Source organism: Alnus glutinosa, chromosome 5 (genome assembly GCF_958979055.1).
Source record: "Alnus glutinosa chromosome 5, dhAlnGlut1.1, whole genome shotgun sequence".
Taxonomy (NCBI): domain Eukaryota; kingdom Viridiplantae; phylum Streptophyta; class Magnoliopsida; order Fagales; family Betulaceae; genus Alnus; species Alnus glutinosa.
In genome coordinates this window covers 31,785,337-31,806,364 of record NC_084890.1, presented here as the reverse complement: position 1 = coordinate 31,806,364, position 21,028 = coordinate 31,785,337, and the positions used below count along the sequence as shown (strand labels likewise).

The 21,028-nt window shown below is 35.6% G+C and overlaps 1 protein-coding gene across 2 annotated transcripts; it reads left to right on the top strand.

Moving 5' to 3' along the window:
* The first annotated feature begins 6,598 nt into the window (after positions 1-6,598).
* Positions 6,599-12,665, top strand: LOC133867943 (uncharacterized). 2 transcript variants are annotated; one of them, XM_062304725.1, is made up of 4 exons: positions 6,599-6,689; positions 11,600-11,825; positions 12,069-12,131; positions 12,322-12,665. In XM_062304725.1, exons 2-4 carry the CDS (start codon positions 11,624-11,626, stop codon positions 12,519-12,521), a joined length of 465 nt encoding a protein of 154 aa, XP_062160709.1. In that variant the 5' UTR covers positions 6,599-6,689; positions 11,600-11,623; the 3' UTR covers positions 12,522-12,665. The 2 variants fall into 2 exon arrangements, with proteins under 2 accessions (XP_062160709.1, XP_062160710.1); XM_062304726.1 differs by lacking the exon at positions 12,069-12,131.
* The last annotated feature ends 8,363 nt before the right edge of the window (positions 12,666-21,028 follow it).

Sequence of the window (21,028 nt, the reverse complement as noted above, 5' to 3'; positions counted from 1 at the left end):
ATATTGAAAGCCAGTTGTAAGCATTACAAGTTGCTAGAATCAACGTGGAGTACAGCAAAGTCCGTATACTCAGATCCTAAAGACTAGGAAATCCTGTCCTCTTCTTGGCTGTCAAGTCACATGTAAGGGCAAATGATATTCGGATCAAGATCCACGGCGGCAATTTCTAACCAGAAACATGTCACGTCAACTCACATGCAAAACAAAAAGTACGACTGTCAATCACTTTCTTTTTATTTCTATACCCTTTCCCCCACACTCGTTTTCTTCTTCTTTCATCTTTTTTATTAGGGCCAGCAATTTTGACACGACCCGATAATTCGACACGAAATTAACGAGTTTGGGTCTACCTTAAACGGGTTTAAATTAGATAAACGGGTCGGGTGGCGGGTCACCCGCCTTAAGTCCCTCTTTTTTTTTTTCTTTTTTTTTTAATAAAATTAAAAAAAGGGAAAAAAAATAGAAATTGGGAAATGGGATTCAGGGAATCAGGGATTGGGAATTACCGAATTGAAAAGTAAAGTGAAAAAAAAAAAAGTTTACACAATATTTCAAACTTCAAAAATCAAAACTGAAAGTCTGAAAAGTGAGAAAACCTAACTTTTTCCCCAAATTTCCCTTTTTCCTTCAGCTGCTGCCTGCCGCCCTTCTCTTCTTCTTCAGCTCCCCGCCGCGCTGCCGCCAACCGTCGTCCCTTCTTCTTCCTCCCGCAGTCCCGCAGCTCCCGCTAGAGTCGGCTGGAGTCTGGACCGCTGGACGCCTTGACCCACTCGAGTGCCGACTGCCGACTGCCAAGGCTCTCCACTCTCCAGCCTCTCCGGGTCTCCCCGACTCCCTGTCACTCTGCCGCTCTCTCTGTCTCGGTCTCTCCAACGCTCTCCACAGTCCACTCTCCAGCCTCTCCCCGTCTCTCGACTCTCTCTGCTGCTCTCCACTCTCCAGCCAGGAGCCCAGGACCAGCCTCTCCCCGTCTCTCTGCTGCTCTCTCTCTCTCTCTCTCTCTCTCGGTGTCTCCCTCTTCTGCCGAATTGCCATGTAGCATCCGATATGTTAACAGTAAATAGTTGATTAACTTGATTTCCATTTTTAATTTTTTTACAGCATTTTGACATGAAATGATGAAATGGTTTGATTATTTGATTATTTGTAAATATTAATCTCTCTTGTATTTTACCGATTTTATTGATTTTATGAGCCCAAGATTGCATGAATTGCCATGAAGGGTACTCTACCCAGTGGAAACAACTCCATTACAATACACGGGTCAAACGGGTCGTGTCGACCCGATTCGACCCATTATGCTAAACGGGTTTCACGGGTCATGTCGAGTGACCCGTGAAATTGTCGTGTCGTGTCGTGTCTAGAGCCCCGACCCGTTAACGTAAACGGGTCGTGTTCGTGTTTAGGCTAAACGGGTCGCGGGTCTTAACGGGTCGTGTCGGGTGACCCGTTTTGTCAGCCCTATTTTTTACTCAGTTTTTTTTTTTTTTTTGGATGAATTCTTAATATTAGTTTTTCACATTATATATGATTTTTTTCTTCATGATTCAAAAAAGACAGCCATGGGAATGGGGTTCTTTGTTTTGGACCCATCTGATTCTTTAAAGCATCACCAGGGGTTGAAATTTCTAGTCCCAATAAATGTCAAATAAACAAGGATCCAAAACAAACAAAAGTTCCACGTTAATGAGTTTTTTTTTTTGCAAACGATTGTCACACAAGATTGGGTTAAAAACGATTCTTTAAGCTCCATCACACAATATTGGAGCATCGCCATCGCAGATCTGTGTATCCTGCGATCTTGGTCATGGCAAGACGCGCCACCTCCCATTCGTGGCTTGACGGCAGACGTAAAACGGCGTATTCCGGCGAGGGCTGAGGGACTTCTTTTGGTGGTCTGGTTTTTGTGTTCTCTCTTCTTTTTCTTTTTTTCCTGTTCCGTGTTGGATCCCTTGAGAGTTGCATTGAGAGCAGTGTGAAGAAGAAGACCAGATCTGCACTTGTCACTCAAAAGACTATCCTTGTTCTTCTTCTTCTGAGAGCTTAATAGAAGAAAAAAAAAATGGAGAGTTTTATTGGAAGAGATGGGACTGGAGTATAGCTGAGAGGATTGAGAAAAATTGAAGGGCTAGTTTGGCAAGCCATTTTCATTCCCCCTCTATTTCTTTTCACTTCTTTAAAAAATATCAAATAAAAAACATTCTAACTTTTTTACACTTTTTATATCACATCAATTATATTTTATTACTATTCAAATAAAAAAACCCACTACAAAACAAAATTTTTTCATTTTTTGATAAAACATTTTCAAATTTTATATCACATCAATCACTTCTTACTATACAATACACAAATATTCCACAACACAACTACTTATCAAACAAACCCGAAAATACTAGAGTTTTTAATCCCTTTCACGCGGATCAATGATGTGGCTTCTGTTTGAGCCATTGATATAAATGAACGGCTAATATTATAACTATTGTTGCCACGACAATTTTTTAAAATTGCCCTGGATCTTAATCCATGATATTCATATACACTTTACTTTTTCTTTTTCTTTTTTTGGGGGGGGGATATATATATATTCTATTCACACTTATATTTAGTGTGAGACCTATAAATGTAGGACATATTTCACATGCATGGATCACACACCATATGTGAGTGTGTATACAAATAACACATCTCTAAGATTAGAATAATAAATAGAGAAAAGTTAAACCACTATTCAATTGATCATAATGTCATTCTAAATTTTAAATTGCGACAATATCACCATAAAGTACCAAAAAATCTTAATCACTCAACAATCACAGGACTCATGCTTTACGGTGGAGCAAATACGCTACAAACCTTCACCGTCAGAGATTGCCCATAAAATGTGTTGGCAACAATTGAGATCAAAGCTCATATATAAACAAGGGAGTGGTTTCTATTTCCTCTCTGTGTCATTTTCTCAAATAGCATGCCTCCCATATATATATATGGTCTTTCCAACAAATTGTTCATTGTCCCCTATTACTTCATTTTTCTTTTTCCAGATCAATTGTTCTTCGTATCGATCAATTAGAATCAAAAAATCAAACTTATTCTACTCAAACCACTCCCTCGTCCAAACTGTCTCACTTTTACCTTTAGCCCTATTTCAATGGCAATGGGTTTTTTTTTTTTTTTTTTTTTTAGATTTTAATTAAAAAAAAATATATTGATTTATGGTGATTTGGCAAAAAAAAAAAAAAAACCCCTAAATAATGTCACTTTAACTGATGTATCAATACCTATGTGGAGAAATGATAATTCACCATAAAAGACGTTGAGAAGCTGGATGGAAAAAACAGAAGAATCAATTTTAAATTAGCGAAAAATTTAAGAAGCGAATCTTTATTTTTAAAAAGTGAGAATAATTTTAAATTATGTGTTGATTCAAAAATTATGATATATTTATATAATTAATTAATAAGAACAGTTAACTTATAGAGTTACTGACAGTATTTTTTAGAGGAATCTTCCTCTCCTTTGACCATCGTAGCATACCTCTACTCGATCCTTGCAAGAAAAGAATTTGGATGCTCTCCAGTTCACCTTGTCCGCTAGAAAAGTGAACCCCTACTACCGTACTACGTATAGTTCTAGGAGATTGGTTTGATGAGTGCTATAGTCTATAGAGTAGCTCACGAGCCCTCATATTGTAGAAAGTTGGCTTTGTGGTAGGAGGAGATCATCAGGACCCAGGTGTAGAGGTGTTGTGTCAACAATCAAGTACTTTCGATTGGGTGATGAACGACATGCTTCAAGCGATTAACTGACTGGACAAACGCTCGACTGCTTGAGCCCCAAGAAGCAAAACGAAAAAGAAGTGGAGTTGTTAATTATGCGACAAATGTCAGGGGTATTAAATTTTTTAATAAGAAATTAGTACTAAGATAATGTGAAACTTATTATTAGAAATGATCAAAATAATTAATAAAAAAAAAGTTACAAGCCGGTACCAATAAATAAGTTACACATTATCTTTATAAAAAATTTGATACCTCTAACATTTTTCATAAACTTAGCCTGCACCGCTACTCATGGAGACTTGGCATTAGCACCCGCTTAACCTATTCCCAAACTTTAGTGAGACACCACCTACCCCACCCATATGACAACCTATATATGCTCGGATCAATTGTGGTCTCCATTATTGAATGCCCGATATAAATCGTAACGCTTTAAGAATTAGTAAATAAGATAAACACGAGGAGTTAGTGGCAATAATTTCTAAAGTAATTAACTTGTAATTAATTGGGTATACTACCCTACATAACTATCAAAGTAAAATAAATAGCAGAATTCTGAAAATTTTGATATGAGCTATAATTAATGCCTCAAAACATCTTTCAAATAAAATTACAATCCAAAATCCATAAAATATAATAACAGCTAACTATCACACCAAATACTTCTCTTGAATTCATAAATGTTGAAATACACTAAAAGTACCTATGATACTCGCTCCACATCCAAAGCCTAATGAAAGACTAAGCTCCAACTCCATCTAGTACCAATTAAACTGTAAAACAAATAAATGTTTCACACATGAAAATTATAGAACTTATGTAAGTCCACGACTTAGTAAGTAAACATCGCATAGAAATAAACCATGAAATAAAAACTTTCACTTAAAAAAAAAAATGTTTAGTGTTGCTTTTGAAGCGTTGCTAGATAGAGGTTTTAGACTCTAGATTAGAGTCGTTTTACTGTTCATGCAATACTAATTAATTAGAGTCGCTTCTGTTCAAGCAACACTAAACAATTATTTTTGTTTGAACAGTGAATGACACTAACTGTTTAGTATAGTTGTTCAAGCGATCAAAAGACACTAAATTCAATATATATATATATATTATAGTGTACATAGACTCAAAATGACTTCTCATGATATCATGCCATTTTAGAAGGTTTTCACAGAATGTTTAATTATTACTATCAAGTGTCAATTTTATAAAACACAACATGATTAGAATTTAAAACATAACCCTCTTGCATTATTCATTTACATTACAACCATAATATTATTTCATGACATCATATATATTCTCATTCTATAACATTACCATACTCGTATATTAACCCTTATATGGTGAAGGTTATATTACCATAACAAAACCCTATTGCAAGTGGTCCATAACATATCAGTACTCAATGTACCGTAACATTCCGGTACACGACGTACTGTAACATGTACATTAACTCTCGTATAGTGAAGGTTAGTATAACATTTTGTTTTGAAATCATTTGTTTTTTTAAAATGATTCTTTTTTTTTGGATATTACAACCCCCCCCCCCCCCTCATTTTTAAGGTTACTTGTGCGAGCATTTTGGCCTTTGGGAATTCAGTGGGTCAACCCGTCGTGGGTCCCCATTAATCAAGACAAACATCTCCTGCCCATCTCTCTTTTCAATTAATCACATAAATAATAAAAAAGTATATTAATTTTATCTTTTCTTTTGAACAAATTCTGAATCTTATTGATAATTGAGAGACCAAAAAGGTCAACAAAGAGGGACAATACATTCCTTATGAACAATGTCATAAATTATAAGGGTAGTTTCTTCTAACCATATTGAATTTATAACATGAGTTACAACCGCTCTAACTAAGCATTAAGCTGCTGAATTTACTTATCTCTTTACATAAACAACGTGTGAGAGGATCTCAGAGAGCATAACTCAGATTATAAACCCTTGATGAAAAGCCCAAATCTATTGAAAATCAGGCTATCTGAATTGATCGTGTTGACAACTTGCACAACATCACCTTCAAGGATAATGTCATACGTCCCAACTTCCTTGATGAAAATAACGCATGAAGAGCGGCCCACACTTCAGCATTGTGAGGTCAATGCTAATAGGTAAGGTAGTACTTCTAACAGCTAGCACTTGTCCTTCACTATCGATCCCTAGCAATGGTCCCAAAACCCCCACAACTCAATTTCTTATCAATTGCAGCATCTCAGTTAATTTTAATTAATTTTATGTTTTCATTCATGTGAGAATGTCAGCTTCATTACTGTTAAAATGAATAATGTTACTATTTATACCTATTTATTACCTGCATTTATTTTATATCAATTGACATTACGTATTTTAAATAGCATATCAATTACATTTAAAAAAAAAAAAAAAGCCGTTTAAAACACGCTATAAAATTATTATGATAAATGAATGGAACAGTATTATTTCTCTATTATAATGTGGGCATGTGCCGGTAGTAGTTTGAATATTACGACGTTTTATAGGCTCAACTAATTCAGAATATATATATTTTTTTTGCTAGCTGTCACACTTGCAGCTGTCACCCTCTTAACTAAATTCCTTTCACATTAGGGATAGCATATGCTACTTTTGTTTTATTTTTAATTAATGTTATTATGGTAAGCATCGGTCGTTCTCTCTAAAGAAAAAAAAAAAAAAAAGGTGATAAACCAGCTCATTGCCAATTGCCATTGACTTTGTGTAAATGCTTTCATATTTTTTGTTGACTTTTAATGACGTATGGTAATATGCTGATCATTATAAACCGTCAAAACCTGCAATACATTCCTTAAGGTTGGCTTGATTTGTTGAGGGTCTCTAACCAGTGGGAGTGTATCGCTGTAATTCTTGACTGATCATATTATCCTAGCTATCATATATCTCTGCAGGTATTTGTTAGTCTCATACTCCATCTCTTTTCATGTGTCTTCTCCATCATCACCATCCACTATTTATGTCATCTGATTAATACATGTATAGTGATTATAATCAGTAAGATAGCTACAATTTTTAATTTCAAGCATTCAAGTTCGATACCGAACAAATTCCTAGCATACATTAATTGTTCTTCTTTCAATATTACAAAACGCATTTGCATCATATCTAACTTTCAATATTAAGGAGTGAGAAAGATTCCTTCCCCCCCTTGTAGTCCATTTTTTTTCATTAATTAGGGAAAAAAAAAAAAAACTTAGTGCTATCATTTCTAATAATAATCATCACAAATCAAATTCTTTTGGGAAACCGTGAAAAAAAAAAAATAATTAATGTGGATTCTTGGGTTGCAGTTTTTTCTTTTTTTCTTTTCAGGGAATTAGTTATGGAAGAGCGTGCTCAATAAAAAAAAAAAATTTGGGGGTAAAATTGCATGTTGAAAATTGCCCAAAGATTATGTTTAATTAGAATTTGGAGAAGACAGAAAACTGTAAAATTATTCCCAGTAGATACATGGATTTCCAATAAGTTTTATGAGGTATAAAAATATTGTAAGAGCTCTTTGTGATATATTAAAATAATAAATTGGTCATGCATTTAACTTCCGTCCAACTTTTTTTTTTTTTTATAAACCGTTAATTATAAATATTACGTCAATGCCAATAATCATCAAATAAAATCAATTATAAATATATAAAATAAATTTCAAAAAAAGAAACTGGAACGAGGCCACAAATGACAGAAAAGACGAGGCTGAACGGGACATCAATTTTCTAATTAATCTGTTCTCCAACAAAACCATGATTATGATAGGAGACGTAGGATCACAAAGCCATGCAACAGCTGCTCTGTAATATCAAACCAGTCGCAAATATAAGGTGAGAGACACTGGCCATGGAGAAGTACAAGAACTCTTTGTTCTGATTCTGAGATTGCCGGCTTGTAATTAAGCTTTGAAGCCCGTGTCTCCTGTTTATCTCTCTTCTTGATGTTCCTTTCAGCCTTGTCTTTTCTGTCATTTGGGGTGGTTCCGGCATCTTAATTATTTGGCCAACGAGAATGACTTGATCCACCGCATTCTATTTCAATATATTTTTTTAATATATATCTATAATTTTATATATTTTTTATTATGAGTGACACGTGATATAATTTGATTAGTACTGATGTAACATTTAATAATTTTTAATAAAAAAATCGACGGAAGTTGGTTGCAATGACCTATTTATTATTTTTTTCATACCACAAAGAGCTTTGAAGACATTTTTATTTCACAATGAACTTATTACAAATCTGTGTACAGAACTGCGCGTAGACTATTTTACATTTTTTTTCCTAATTTATCTACCGTAGGTGAGGCACTTCACATGATGAAATCTTTAGGTATGGGAATAATTCATTTTTCTTTTCTTAGACAGACGAACATATAAAAACAATCAGAAAATAGCCAAAATGAAAATGATTTATTTATTTGTTTTTTTGTTTTTTAAATAAAATAAAAAAGGGCGGGCAGGAGAGACCATATTAATGGATATTAATTCTACTTGAGTGTGATCATAGTAACACCCACCCTCTTGAAGCCGTGCATGAGGGGCCTAGACAGTGCCTGGGAACCGCAAGCGCTCTTTCATGTGTGATTTAGCCATAACCTGATCATCCAAACCCCACCAGGTCATCAATGAGAACCAATATGAATTACACTAATCAAATATAAAGATTCTTATTGTGAAATTCGAACCCAAGTCTTAGCTTGTACTTAACCATGCAGTTTGAAATTTCCTTAAGACTTTTTGGTACATATTTCTATATTTCACGTGAAACCTAGTTATAGCTAGTTCTTTATTACGTGATCTTCTTTCGTTAGTTTGTGTGAGACCAAGGTTAAGTAAGGAGTAATGCTACATATCGTCTTTGTGTTCTTATTTTATTCTCCTAAAAATGATGTGACTCTTAAAATCACAATTTGATCAAAATACAAAAGTGGTCTATCATAAATTCAATGATGATTTATATTTTGGATTTTTTGAGATCCTGTATAATTAAGTCTTAAAATTACTTTATCGTCCGCTATATATGGTAAAGGGTTTCATATTTTTGATTTTTTGATATATTTTTTATATTAAAATTTTCTTGTTAAATCATCGATTACTAAAATTCTCTCATGTGTGAGTTGTCAAACAAAAAATATTCATTTGAAATGAAAAGTAAATTACGTCAACAAAATTTGAATTCATAAAAAAGTATATTTACTTTGATATCATGTAAATGATTGGTTGTAATAAAAGTTTAAGTGAACATATAAATAACAAGTTTAATCATTTAATTACTATTCTAATATTTAAATTAAACTATTTTTAGGTTATTTAGATTCAACTGGTGTCTTAGTTAATTATCTTTAATTTTGACAACAATATAGAAGAGATTAGTATGGGGTTTTGTTCTTCTTTTCTTTTCATCTCAATATATAGATTTCAGAAATTTTGTTACAGTAAAACTATATTAAGGCCTCGTTTGGTTCGCAGAATAGACCCCTGGAATGGAATGATTATTCCTATGGAATAATCATTCTTTTGTTTGGTAGGGGTCTATTCCTTGGAATATGTATTCCCATTGGAATACCTATTCCTTTACGAAGAGGAATACCTATTCCTCTAAAAAATGAGAGGAATAGTTATTCCTTGGGGTAAATGCAATATTTTCCAAAAAAAAAAAAAACTATTTATTTTATATTTTATTTAAAAAACAAACCCTTAACTGGCTAGCTGGCCACCCATTGGGGTGGCCGGCTAGATAGTATATGGAGCCTGGGGTGGTGCGACCGACGAGTATTTTGGGGGTGGCCAGGCCACCCCCAATTTTCTTTGGGGGTGGCCCGCCACCCCCGATTCACTTCGGGGATGGCCGCGGCCACCCCCAGAGACCACTTCGAGGGTGGTTGCGGCCACCCATGGGTTTTCTTCTTCTTCTTCTTCTTTTTGTTTTTTGTTTTATTTTTTTAATAATTTGATTTTCTTTTCAATTTTTTTTTTTTAAAAAAAAATGTAGGGCTTTTTTAGTAATTTTGATTGAATTCCAATTAAAATCTATGTATTCTTACTAAACTAAATATTAAGAATAATCATTCAATTCCACCACCTTCTATTCCTAAGAATGACTATTCATTTTCCTAATGGAATAGTCATTCTGCAAACCAAACGAGGCCTAAGTGTTGTCAAAGTGAAGATTGAGATTTAGGAAGAGTGGTATGTTAATGTGGCCATTGCTATTCCATCCAAATTAACTTACTTGTTTACAATATTCCCTAGCATCTTCATAAAGAGCTACTGTGTATTTATTGATTTTTGTAATGCTTTTCTCCATTTCTTTTAATCTATGTTTGATTAATCTTGCCAAGAAAAATAGGGAGCTTGAGAGGATTGCAAACCAAAAAATACAACTTTTGAAGGATCACAGGCCTTAGTAGTAGTGCATTATTAGGTAATAAGAGGTGCAGTACGATTAGGATTCTTGCTCATAAAGCAAGAGTTGGAGCAAGAATCCCAACTTTTGTGAATCACGCAAGTATCCTTGTGTGATTCGGATCCTTGCTTTCCGAGCAAGAATCTAAAGAATTAAATAAGGAAATTGTTATCCCATGAGGTTTAGGATTTCCCATATCAACCGTGTATTGCCCTCTCTTTTATTCGATCTACCATGTATTACTCTATATAAGGAAGAAGTTATTATTAATAAAAAGCCATGAGAAAAATTATTGAGATATGATCCGTATAACTCTTGTACAATTTTAATAATTTTTTTTTTTAAATCAACGATTGAATATATAGAACCCACATGTAGGAAAATATATTCAATATATAATTTGTTTGAAAAAAAAAATTGTCGGAGTTGTATAATAATTACATCAAGAGTTGTATAACAATCATTTTTTAAAATCATTACGCAAGTTTTGTAGTTAATTAGGAGGTTATGGTACCTCGAATACCCTAATTATCATTCATCATTCATCATGTTCTCAAGCTTAGGAAATCAGATCCTGCAACTTTTGCTCGTCTCTAAATCCATAACATTGTACGGTAAAATGTTTGGAATATTAATAATGGGTTTGGTGTCAATGCATGTGTGGATATGGGGTTGGGGGTTGGGCGGTATTTATAGAGGGAATTGGGCTTGGTGGTGGGTTCACAGGCTTGAGGAGAACAAGAGCCCTTTCTTCATTTATCCGAACATAGCCCGACGGCAATTCCAAATGCTTAATTAATTTCCGTTGATTTCGATGGTTGATAGGTTGAGTATTAAATTTCGTTTTCAAGTTTCACGTTTAAAAAACAAAAAAGACTATTTCATTTAAATTTAAGTTATCATTTAGGCACGAAAGGAAAATTTGTAATTTGCCATTCAATTAAAAATTCATTGAACTTTTAGTGACCAAAATTCGATCGCTGGAATTTACCGACATATAACTTTTTGTAATGAGCATTGTAGTAAAAAAAAAAAAAATGTTGTAATTTTTTTTTTTTTTTACAAAAAGTAAATAGTGTGATAAATAATTTGTTAAAATTTGAATTAAAAAACTAATAACTAATTTTATTTTTTATTTTTAAGAAAAATGTATATTTTGAAGTTGCTAATATAACCAGTACTACTGCTAGACATGCTTAAAACCCGGCCTTATAAAATAAAATAAAATAAAATACTACATACATGCATATACATGGTGCAAAATTTAATGAATGGAGGTGCATTAAATAAGTTGTAGCAGTTCCTTCATCATTGGCTGACGTATCTACTTTATAAAGATATCATTGAGTCGCTGAGCATTCTTTGGTGCCATCCGTGGATGACGTTAATTGGTCATTTGTGCCAGACTATTCTCTTCTAGAAGGACAAAATGGAGAAATCTATGTACAAATCTCCGAGACGTCTGGAGGCTAATCGGTTCAAGGCCACTCCCCGTGGCACAGAAGGAAACAACGACTCTAGATCTCTCCGTCCGCCAGGGATGACAAATAGAGACGGAATGAAAAAAGGGTATCCCTTAAAGTCAGTTATTGCTGATCGGTCAATTGGACACCCAACAACACCTGCCCCAGGTCTTTCCTTCCAATGATCATCAACTATTTTTAATTTTGAAACTTCGGATCTCTGTGTGTGTGTGTGTTTCCATATATCATCCGGTTATCAAATTTTCATGTTATGACATTTAGGGTGTTTTAGGGCTATTAGCCATATTAAAACTTCAGTTCGGACTTCTTATATATATATATATATATATTCGTACTTCTTGGGCATTCTCTGGTGCAATTCGTGAAGACTAATTATATTTATTGATTCAGTTCCAAGCACTCTCACCTCCAACACAAGTGAGCATGAGTACCCAATAACAAGCGGTGGCGAAGGTATTCGTTGCCTATTTGCCAAATTCTTTTTGTTTTAAAAAAATATATATATATATTAGAAATTGCAATCCGTACGTACGTGTGTGCGTGTTTGCATGTATCATCTGGTTAATAAATTTTTTTGTTATGTTGTTTAAGGTGTCAGTCTAAAGAAAAAATGCTAACATGAGTTTGTTATTGAATATACCAGAGTTCCTACAACCACCGAAGCAGAGTCTAGCTTGGGCTAAGCTGAAGAAGGCGCTTTTTGACGCTCGTTCCAAAGTGTTGGACTTGGAGACTCAGTTCGCAGAAATGCATATTCAGATCAATGCCCTCACTAGCACTGTGAACGAAATGCATTCTGCATTTAATGATCAACATGGGATACCACCTACTGATGAGGATTAGATTTGGATGTTCTATTTGTAGATAATCGTATTAAACTTGCGCTGTATTTGCCGTTTGAAAATCTTTGATTCACTGTTTTATAACCGAACAATTCTATCATGTTCATTTTTATTTTCTACCTTATGTATCTGGTAATTGGTTTTTAATGCCTTTATTAATACATTTTATATTTTCCTTTACCTGTCGGCCGTGTTAGAGACTATGATTTTGGTTTTTCTCTTTTACTACTTTCAAAGATTATATGTTTACATAGGCATGAATAAGACTTTACAAATTCTAAACGTTACAAAAGCTAAATTAAGACTAAAGACTTTACAAATGCTAAATGTTACAAACTTAACATCACTCTTTATGACTAGAATTAAAAGCTTTAGGGGTAATTACATTTTCCCCCCATGAACTACCGGCCTATGTCATTTTGCTCCCACGAACTACCACTTCGACCAAAAAAGAGCATCAAACTACTATCTTTACTGCTTTGCCCCCTTCCGTCAGAGAATCCCGTTAACTTGGATGGAATATGCATTTTTTACCGTTAAGTTTGATTTAAAGACTAAAATGCCCAAACAATAATTAATAAAAAATATTAAAATTAATATATTAAAAAAAAAAACTGATGTAAAAGGGGTGGCGGCAGCCACCCCTGAGGTGGCCAGGTGTCACGGTCACCCTAGGTCTTTTCTAGTGTGGCTGCCCGGCCACCTCTGGGGTGGCTCGCGGCCCACCCCCGGCCTAAGGGGTGGCCGCATGGCCTCCCCAGAACCTGGGGTGGCCGCGAGCCACCCTAGAGGTGGCGGGAGCCACCTTAGGGGTGGCTCGCGGGCCACCCACAGCCTCTAGGGTGGCCGCGCGGCAACCCCTTAGGCCAGGGTGGGCCGCGAGCCACCCTAGAGGTGGCTAGAGCCACCTCTGGGGTTGGCTCGCAGGCACATCCAGCCACCTCAGGCCGCCACCCCCTTTTTCCTTCAGTTTCTTTCTTCTTCTTTTTTTCTTTTTTCTTTTTCTTGTTTAAAATGAGGATATTTTGGTAATTTTTGAAATTGAGTTAGGGCATTTAAGCCTTTGCATGAATTAGACTGACGGAAGGGGACAAAGAATGTAAAGATGGTAGTTTGATGCTCCTTTTTGGTCGAAGTGGTAGTTTATGGGGCCAAAATGACATAAGCTAGTAGTTCATGGGGGGAAAAGGTAATTACCACAAAGCTTTAGAAATGTAACCTACATGAGCTTCTTCATCTTCAACATGCAGTCTCTTTATCTCCAAGATGCCCCTTTAAATTCAATGGCAAGTAACGAACATTGAGTTTGGAGTGTACGTAATATAGCAAATCGTGTAGCAATAAGAGGCTTGGTGAAAATATCAGCAATCTGATCCTTGCTTCAAAGAAACTGAACAGCCAATTGACGGGATGTTACTTTGTCACGAACAAAGTGAAAATCAATTTTTATGTGCTCTGTTCGCTCATAAAATACAGGATTAGCAGTTAAATAAGTAGCACCTATATTACCTCACCATAGTGTAGAAGATTGAGATTGTAAAATACCAAGTTCCACTACCAAAAAAAAAGATTTAGTGTTGTTTAAACAGTAAACGACACTAAATTCTTAGCGTTAACTGTTCAAACGACACTAATTCTTGTGGTGAAAAAATTAATTATCTTAATTCAACAATTTTTAGGGAGAAAAAGCGTGATAGAAGAGCTCTCCTGCACAAGAGCTGAGCGCAGGAGCTCTCCTGCGCTCAGCTCCTATTTAGGAGTGCAGAGGCTCGTCCTCCTGCGCAGAAGTTTAGGTATATATATATATATATATATATATATATGTTCTTTTATCAGTTCATTGTAAAAATTATGACAGTTTAGATCTTGAAATTTATTGCATATTATTTAAATTTTTATTATAGAATAACCACCGTTAGCAATTGGCACTACAAAAAACATGGTAGTTAGCCACCTGCCCTTCACCACGTGTTGGAGGGCAGTCCACCTCACTAACGGGTCACCACGTGGCATTAGCGACGTGGACCATGCGTAGTGGATCAGGTGGTCGCGAAGTGAACCACCCGCAACGTGCTGTAAGTGTCCATATGGCCACTACTGCCATGTTGCTGATGTGTCCCAGCATGGTCAATGACACGTCACTGATCACGGTTTGCATGCAGCAACGTGGCCACTTAAGCCACGTCATCGAATGGCCACGTGGCCACATGTCAGCGACATGGCTTTTAGGCCACGTCAAAAGCCACGTCGCCAATGTGGCCATGTGGTTAGTAACCACGTCGCAACATGCAACGACGTGCATCTGGCGACATGGTTGTACTGCCACATGGCGAAAATCGCCAAAATTTTGTTTTTTTTTAAAAAAAACCTAAATCCTAAAACCCTAAACTGTAAACCTTAAAACCCTAACCTCTAAAACCCTAAACCCTATGCCGTAAACTGTAAAACCTTAAACCTAAAACCCTAAAACCCTAAACCCTAAAACCCTAAAACCCTAAATCCTAAAACTGCTAAACCCTAAAACGCTAAACCCTAAAACTGCTAAACCCTAAAACCCTGGGAATTCTTTCAATCAAGTATATTGTGTTGGAATGGTAATGTATTACGTTAGTGATAACTGGTTCAAAGTTTCTTTAATAGAGGGCAATTGGAGATGCAATAAATGTTTTAATTTGTTGGATGTTGCTTGGGTTTATGAATTTTGAGATAAAACAATTAATTTTGTTGCCTAGTTGTGAGTTTAACTAGGACGAGCTCGTTTGATTTGAAATTGACCGAGTTTTCATTCAGATTGATCAGTTGAGATTTTCTCAACCCTCGCTATTTCATGTGAGATTTTCTCTTAAAGTATGGTTGCTGCTTTCTTTTTGGCCAGCTCATCACATTTAGCACATTCGAAGGGTTACATTTTCACTAGTAAGACTTTGGCAAGCAAACAACGAATCATATCTTTAATTTTTAATATTTAATTAGTAAGACAAGATACGCCTGGAAGGCTTGGATTACATGCTGTGTCTGGTTGTGGATGAGATCCAGAGTAAGATAATACACATGGGTTTCTTTATTTCAATTTCTGTAGTAAACACAGATCTAGAGAAAAGTAGAAAGAGAATGAAAATTTCAGTACAAGCATCAATTTTTGTTTGTTGCTTTGCTTCTAATGCACCTCATTACGACGGATTATGTAACAACCAGTTCAAGAAGCACTACCAATACTATGTCACTGCCAATTCTTTTTGTCATTCCTATGCATGCTGCCACCTCTCATCCTCTTTGGACATATGCATCTTAGTAATTTTCTTCTGGTTGTTTGTATATTACATTTATCATCAGCTCATATGGTTCTCCTATTTAAGTTAATGTTCTTTCTTTCTCTTTTGACTCATCATAGAGCATTAAATAAAAGAGGGACAAATGGAACATCCTTTGGAAGTGGAAGTGGAAGTAAAAAAAGGCATTGTTGATTTGGAATCAGTCAGCTTTGCCCTTTCTGCTTTGATATTTATGGAATTCTACAACAGTTCCTGATCACATGGTTTATTTGACATGACTGTTTAGGCATCGATGAAGTTAGCTACCAGCTCTTAGCAAGGCAGGAGGCGCACAAAAGATTTATCTGGTCATGCACTGAAAGGAAAGTAAATGATTTATAAGTTTGGGATCAAAGGGTGGGAAGAGAGAGAGAGAGAGAGAGAGAGAGAGAGAGAGAGAGAGAGAGAGAGAGAGAGAGAGAGAGAGAGAGAGAGAGAGAGAGAGAGAGAGAGAGAGAGAGATTAGATGGTTAGATTGGACCCACCAGCTAAAAACTGGAGGATGGATTCTTCTGTCTCAGCACCAGTACAGTCACTTCCAGCTTCTTCACTTGACTCAACACTGTGGCCAGTTTTGGCCCTTGAATAACCAGTGCTTCTACTAGTTAGGATGCCTATTGTGTGGCCCTTATCATAATTTGTCTTCTTTCACTAAATTGAGAGTATCAAATGCACATCCTGAATTGATCAATTGCTGCTGAACAATAGTACATTTCAAATAACAAAAAGTAAAAACAAGAAGCATGGCTTTAAATCCAATACATGAAGAATGCATATTAACTCCAATAAATGAAGAATGCATATTAACTCCACAACATTATTCTAAGGAACATGGCTTTTAAAGAGTCCAAGACCATGTAGATTACACACAACATTATTCTAAGGAGCATGCCTAAGTATTTTTTGGCTGCATAATCAATGACACAGTGACTGGACATGGTTTGTGGTTTGTTTTATTAAAATATCTTCCAACTACAAAAGTGTGACGTCCCACATCGCCTGGGAATGAGGATGTGCTTATATGTATTAATGCACCATTTATGACACAACGCGTTTTAAAGCCGTGATGGCAATGAACCTATCAGAACTCCGCAGTTAAGCGAGCCGCTGCGAGAGCAATCCCAGGATGGGTGACCTCCTGGGAAGTCTGGTATGGGGAGCCAAAAGCGGACAGTATTGTGTCATTGGGGGTGGATCGTTACAAATGGTATCAGAGCCATTGCCCAGCCTGAGATGGTGGGAGCGTGCACAAGCCCATGAGGGTCGCCGGCGGGCACTCGCTGGGACGCCAAGAATAGGGTGATCCCATGAGGGTCGCCAGCGAGGACGCTGGGTCCAAAGGGGGGGTGATTGTGACGTCCCACATCGCCTAGGAATGAGGATGTGCTTATATGTATAAATGCACCATTTATGACACAACGCGTTTTAAAGCTGTGATGACAATGAACCTATCAGAACTCCGCAGTTAAGCGAGCCGCTGCGAGAGCAATCCCAGGATGGGTGACCTCTTGGGAAGTCTGGTATGGGGAGCCAAAAGCGGACAGTATTGTGTCATTGGGGGTGGATCGTTACAAAAAGACTGAAATCTAATTGGAAGGCGGAAAAATGGAAGGAAGAAGAAGGGTTAAAATCAAGAGGGTGTACCCCAAACAATCGTATATGAATTTCAAAGCTTCACAAACCAAATTTCCTAAAACCCATTAACTACCATTGACAATTAAGTTGACTACCAAAAATCAAATTTTTCCCTCATGAAAATCAAAGAACGATTGAAATCCTTGAAGACTGATCATGAATGAGACCGCTCCATACCCTAACTTCACATCCATCAGAACCAAAATCCGTTGAAACCCATCATAGCCCATCCACAAACAGACATCCCAGACATCAAAATTTGCTGATCACAACCAAACCCAACAAACCCTTTTTTGGTTTCAAAGTCAAATACCACCTTCCGTAAAAGCTTGGAAAATCCCACACAGATACCCAATAAACAAATCAATAAAAAATTCTAAAAAAAAACATAATAAAAGCCCAAAAGCCACAAAAGTAAACTCATCTATATTGAAAACAAAGAAACACCCATGATTGTAAACCCCACTAGTTACAGAAGAAACCCAATAATTGCGTCAAAACAATCATAAACCCATTAAAATATTTTCACAAAATAAGGAAGACCTAGATGCATAAACAACTGATCATACGCAACAAGAAGGTAGACGGTGGCTGTAGATTCCATGGACCCGATATTTGTTGATGGCTAGGGCTTGAAAAAAAAATTTGTTTTAGATTTTCTAAAAATGAATGCAAACTACTGTTCTAAAGGATGAAGAAGACCAAAACTTTTTTCTAGTTGCAAGAATAGTGAAACGCTTACCGAACAACTTGATGCCTCGGTGCCTTTCGTTGTGGTCGTGGTGGTCTTGATTGCTTGAGGGATAGTGGAGAACGGACGGATGGGGGGAAGAGTTTTGGGGAATGTTTTCCCTGCTATTTCGTTTAGTTTTTGGGGAAGAGAAAGGGGGAAGAGTTTTGTTACATTCAGTTTAGTTTTTTTTTTTTTTTTTTTTTTTTAATTTTTTATTTATTATTTATTTTTTTTTAATTTTAATTTTTAAAAAAAGCTGATGTGGACATAACCACGTCAACCGAGTCGTAGTCCTGTCGTAACCGGGTCTACGACTCAGACTTTCTCATTGTCATATTGATGACTACTTTATACCTCTATTGAGATCTCTAATTTGATGAGCTTTTGTTGAGATCTTGATATTGATATATTAATGAGTACATTAAAGTAAATATTAAACTTTTCATGCAACATATTGGACAAGGATCCTATCCATTTTCAAATGATATGGTATCCATTTTATGGTTAAGATTTAAAGTTAGTGCAAGTAACGATATACATGATTTTATATTATTTAAATTTTAAAAGACGTGCCAATGCTGACTTTATATACACTATTAGATACACCAACTTTAAATCTAGATCATGAAATGGATAATATCTATTTAATTTGATTTGGAGAGGGATACTATTCTAAACAATGCAAAAATTTTGTACGAGCTAATTACCGTATCAAACATGGTTTTTCTAATATTTTACTTTTGCTCATATCTTGATGTGATGAACATTGTTCTACCTAAGATCTCGTTGGTGATGAGCGATTAGTTAAAATGTATGAAGAAATGCATTTAATAAAATGTACTTTTATTTTTAAAAACAAAAAATTGTTCTCAAAACATTTTAATATCTTTGAAATAAAAATGAAACTGGAATATCAAATCTTATTGCTTGCTTAAATTTAATAGGAAATTATCAATCTATCAAATCTTTTTTTTTGTTCTCTCTTTTGCTTGGTATTGAATCACATTTCATAGACCATAATGGGTAACTTAAAAGAAAATTAATGAATAAACTTCAAACTCAAGAATTCTACATCTATTGGTACCTCTCCTAAACTCCTAACTACCGCGAAGGACAAAATTGAAAAAAATATTTGACCATATAAAATGTATAGGGTGTGACTGGTGGAGCTAAACCAACCAAGAGTTGGGTTGACATATTTATAGGCTAGGGGTCCTATTCGCGTATTAGTCCTATTCAAATAATATAAATACTTGGCTGGAGGCCCATTATCCATTCTACCTCCTTACAAAATGTCTATATAAAGTTGACTGGGTCTAAGAACATCAAGCCTTGCAAAATAATTGACTGTTAGGTAGGGGTGAGCAACTAGTTGCGGTTATTTTCTCATAATTGCAGCTACAACCAATACCGATTGTGGTTGTTAGACCGATGGCTATGCGGTTATTAAAAACCGGTTATTAATCGATAACCGTTTTTCATAAATTGTTGATTTGTTTTTTTTTTAATATGATAAAAATAAGCCATGAAGATAAAAGATCAAAACCACCAAAAAAATAAAAAGAAAAAAGAGAAAATCTTTGATTACTTGGTAAATTACATTATTTTGGAACATGTTTTATTGAAAGATACGGGAAGACACTTTTCTAGGTACCACTAATAGCACTAGAATTAATGCACAATTTCTTTTTCCCCGAAGAAATATTAATAAATACATTTAAAACAATGAAGCAAATCGAGAAAGAATTGATAAAAAATGATAATGTAATTAACTTTATTTTGATTATAAAAAGGTCACTTTTGTTTTTTTTTTTTTCGATAAATAAGTGAACTATATTTATCTCAAAACAACTGTACAAACTGTTTAAAACAAACAACAATCAACAAAGCAATAACAAATTCTAACAACAAACAAACAAAACTCATCGAAAGCAAACTGGACAGAAACCAGATTACAACCAACCAACTGTCAAATCATGACAGAACTAAGCAAAATTACACCAAAATACTAGTATCAATTGCAATGTTCTAGCAATGGCATAATTTGACAGTCTTTTTATTCTTCTTGAAACACCCTTTACCAGAAATTCTAAATCGGACTTCCCAAAGAATAGCTTTCAAGATTTGCTCTTCAGTCCTTGGATGCCCATTATGTCTAATCTCATTCCGGGCACGCCAAATGCCATACACAGTAGAACTCAAAATCAACCGACAAAGGATACCCTCCATGGATTTTGATTTCCATTTTCTGCACCCAACATTAATAATTTCTGACCAATCTGAAGGAGGAGCCAAAGAATAACATCTTTGCATACAAGCTCTCCAAATCCTATAAGTAAAACTGTAGGAAAAGAAAAGGTGGTCCCTGCTTTCAGTAGCATGACTACAAAAAACACACTTTGTATCACCTGTATTGCCCAAACCAGTATTCTATCACCAATAGATAGTCTGTTCTGCATAACAAGCCATAGAATAAAAGCTTGTTTTGGAATGGCGTATGGAAACCACACCAATAGTCACCAATCCACAATGTCCTTCTTCCTAAGAAAATTCCAAGTGCCAGCACATTGGTAAGTACCCTTCTTAGCAATTGGCTAGATTGGTTTATCAATATAACCAAGAGGAATTTCAGGAAGCTTGCTTTGAATAGCAACCAAAGCATCAGACCTTGCTGGCTTCCAACCCTAAGAGCCATTATGAAGGACAAAATCTAATCCTGCATCCAACCTACTTTGAGAATCATAAATGATTCTATAACCAAACTTGTCAAGCAACACTCCATACGGATGCCAGTGATCCACCCATAAATGGATGTGTTTGCCATCACCA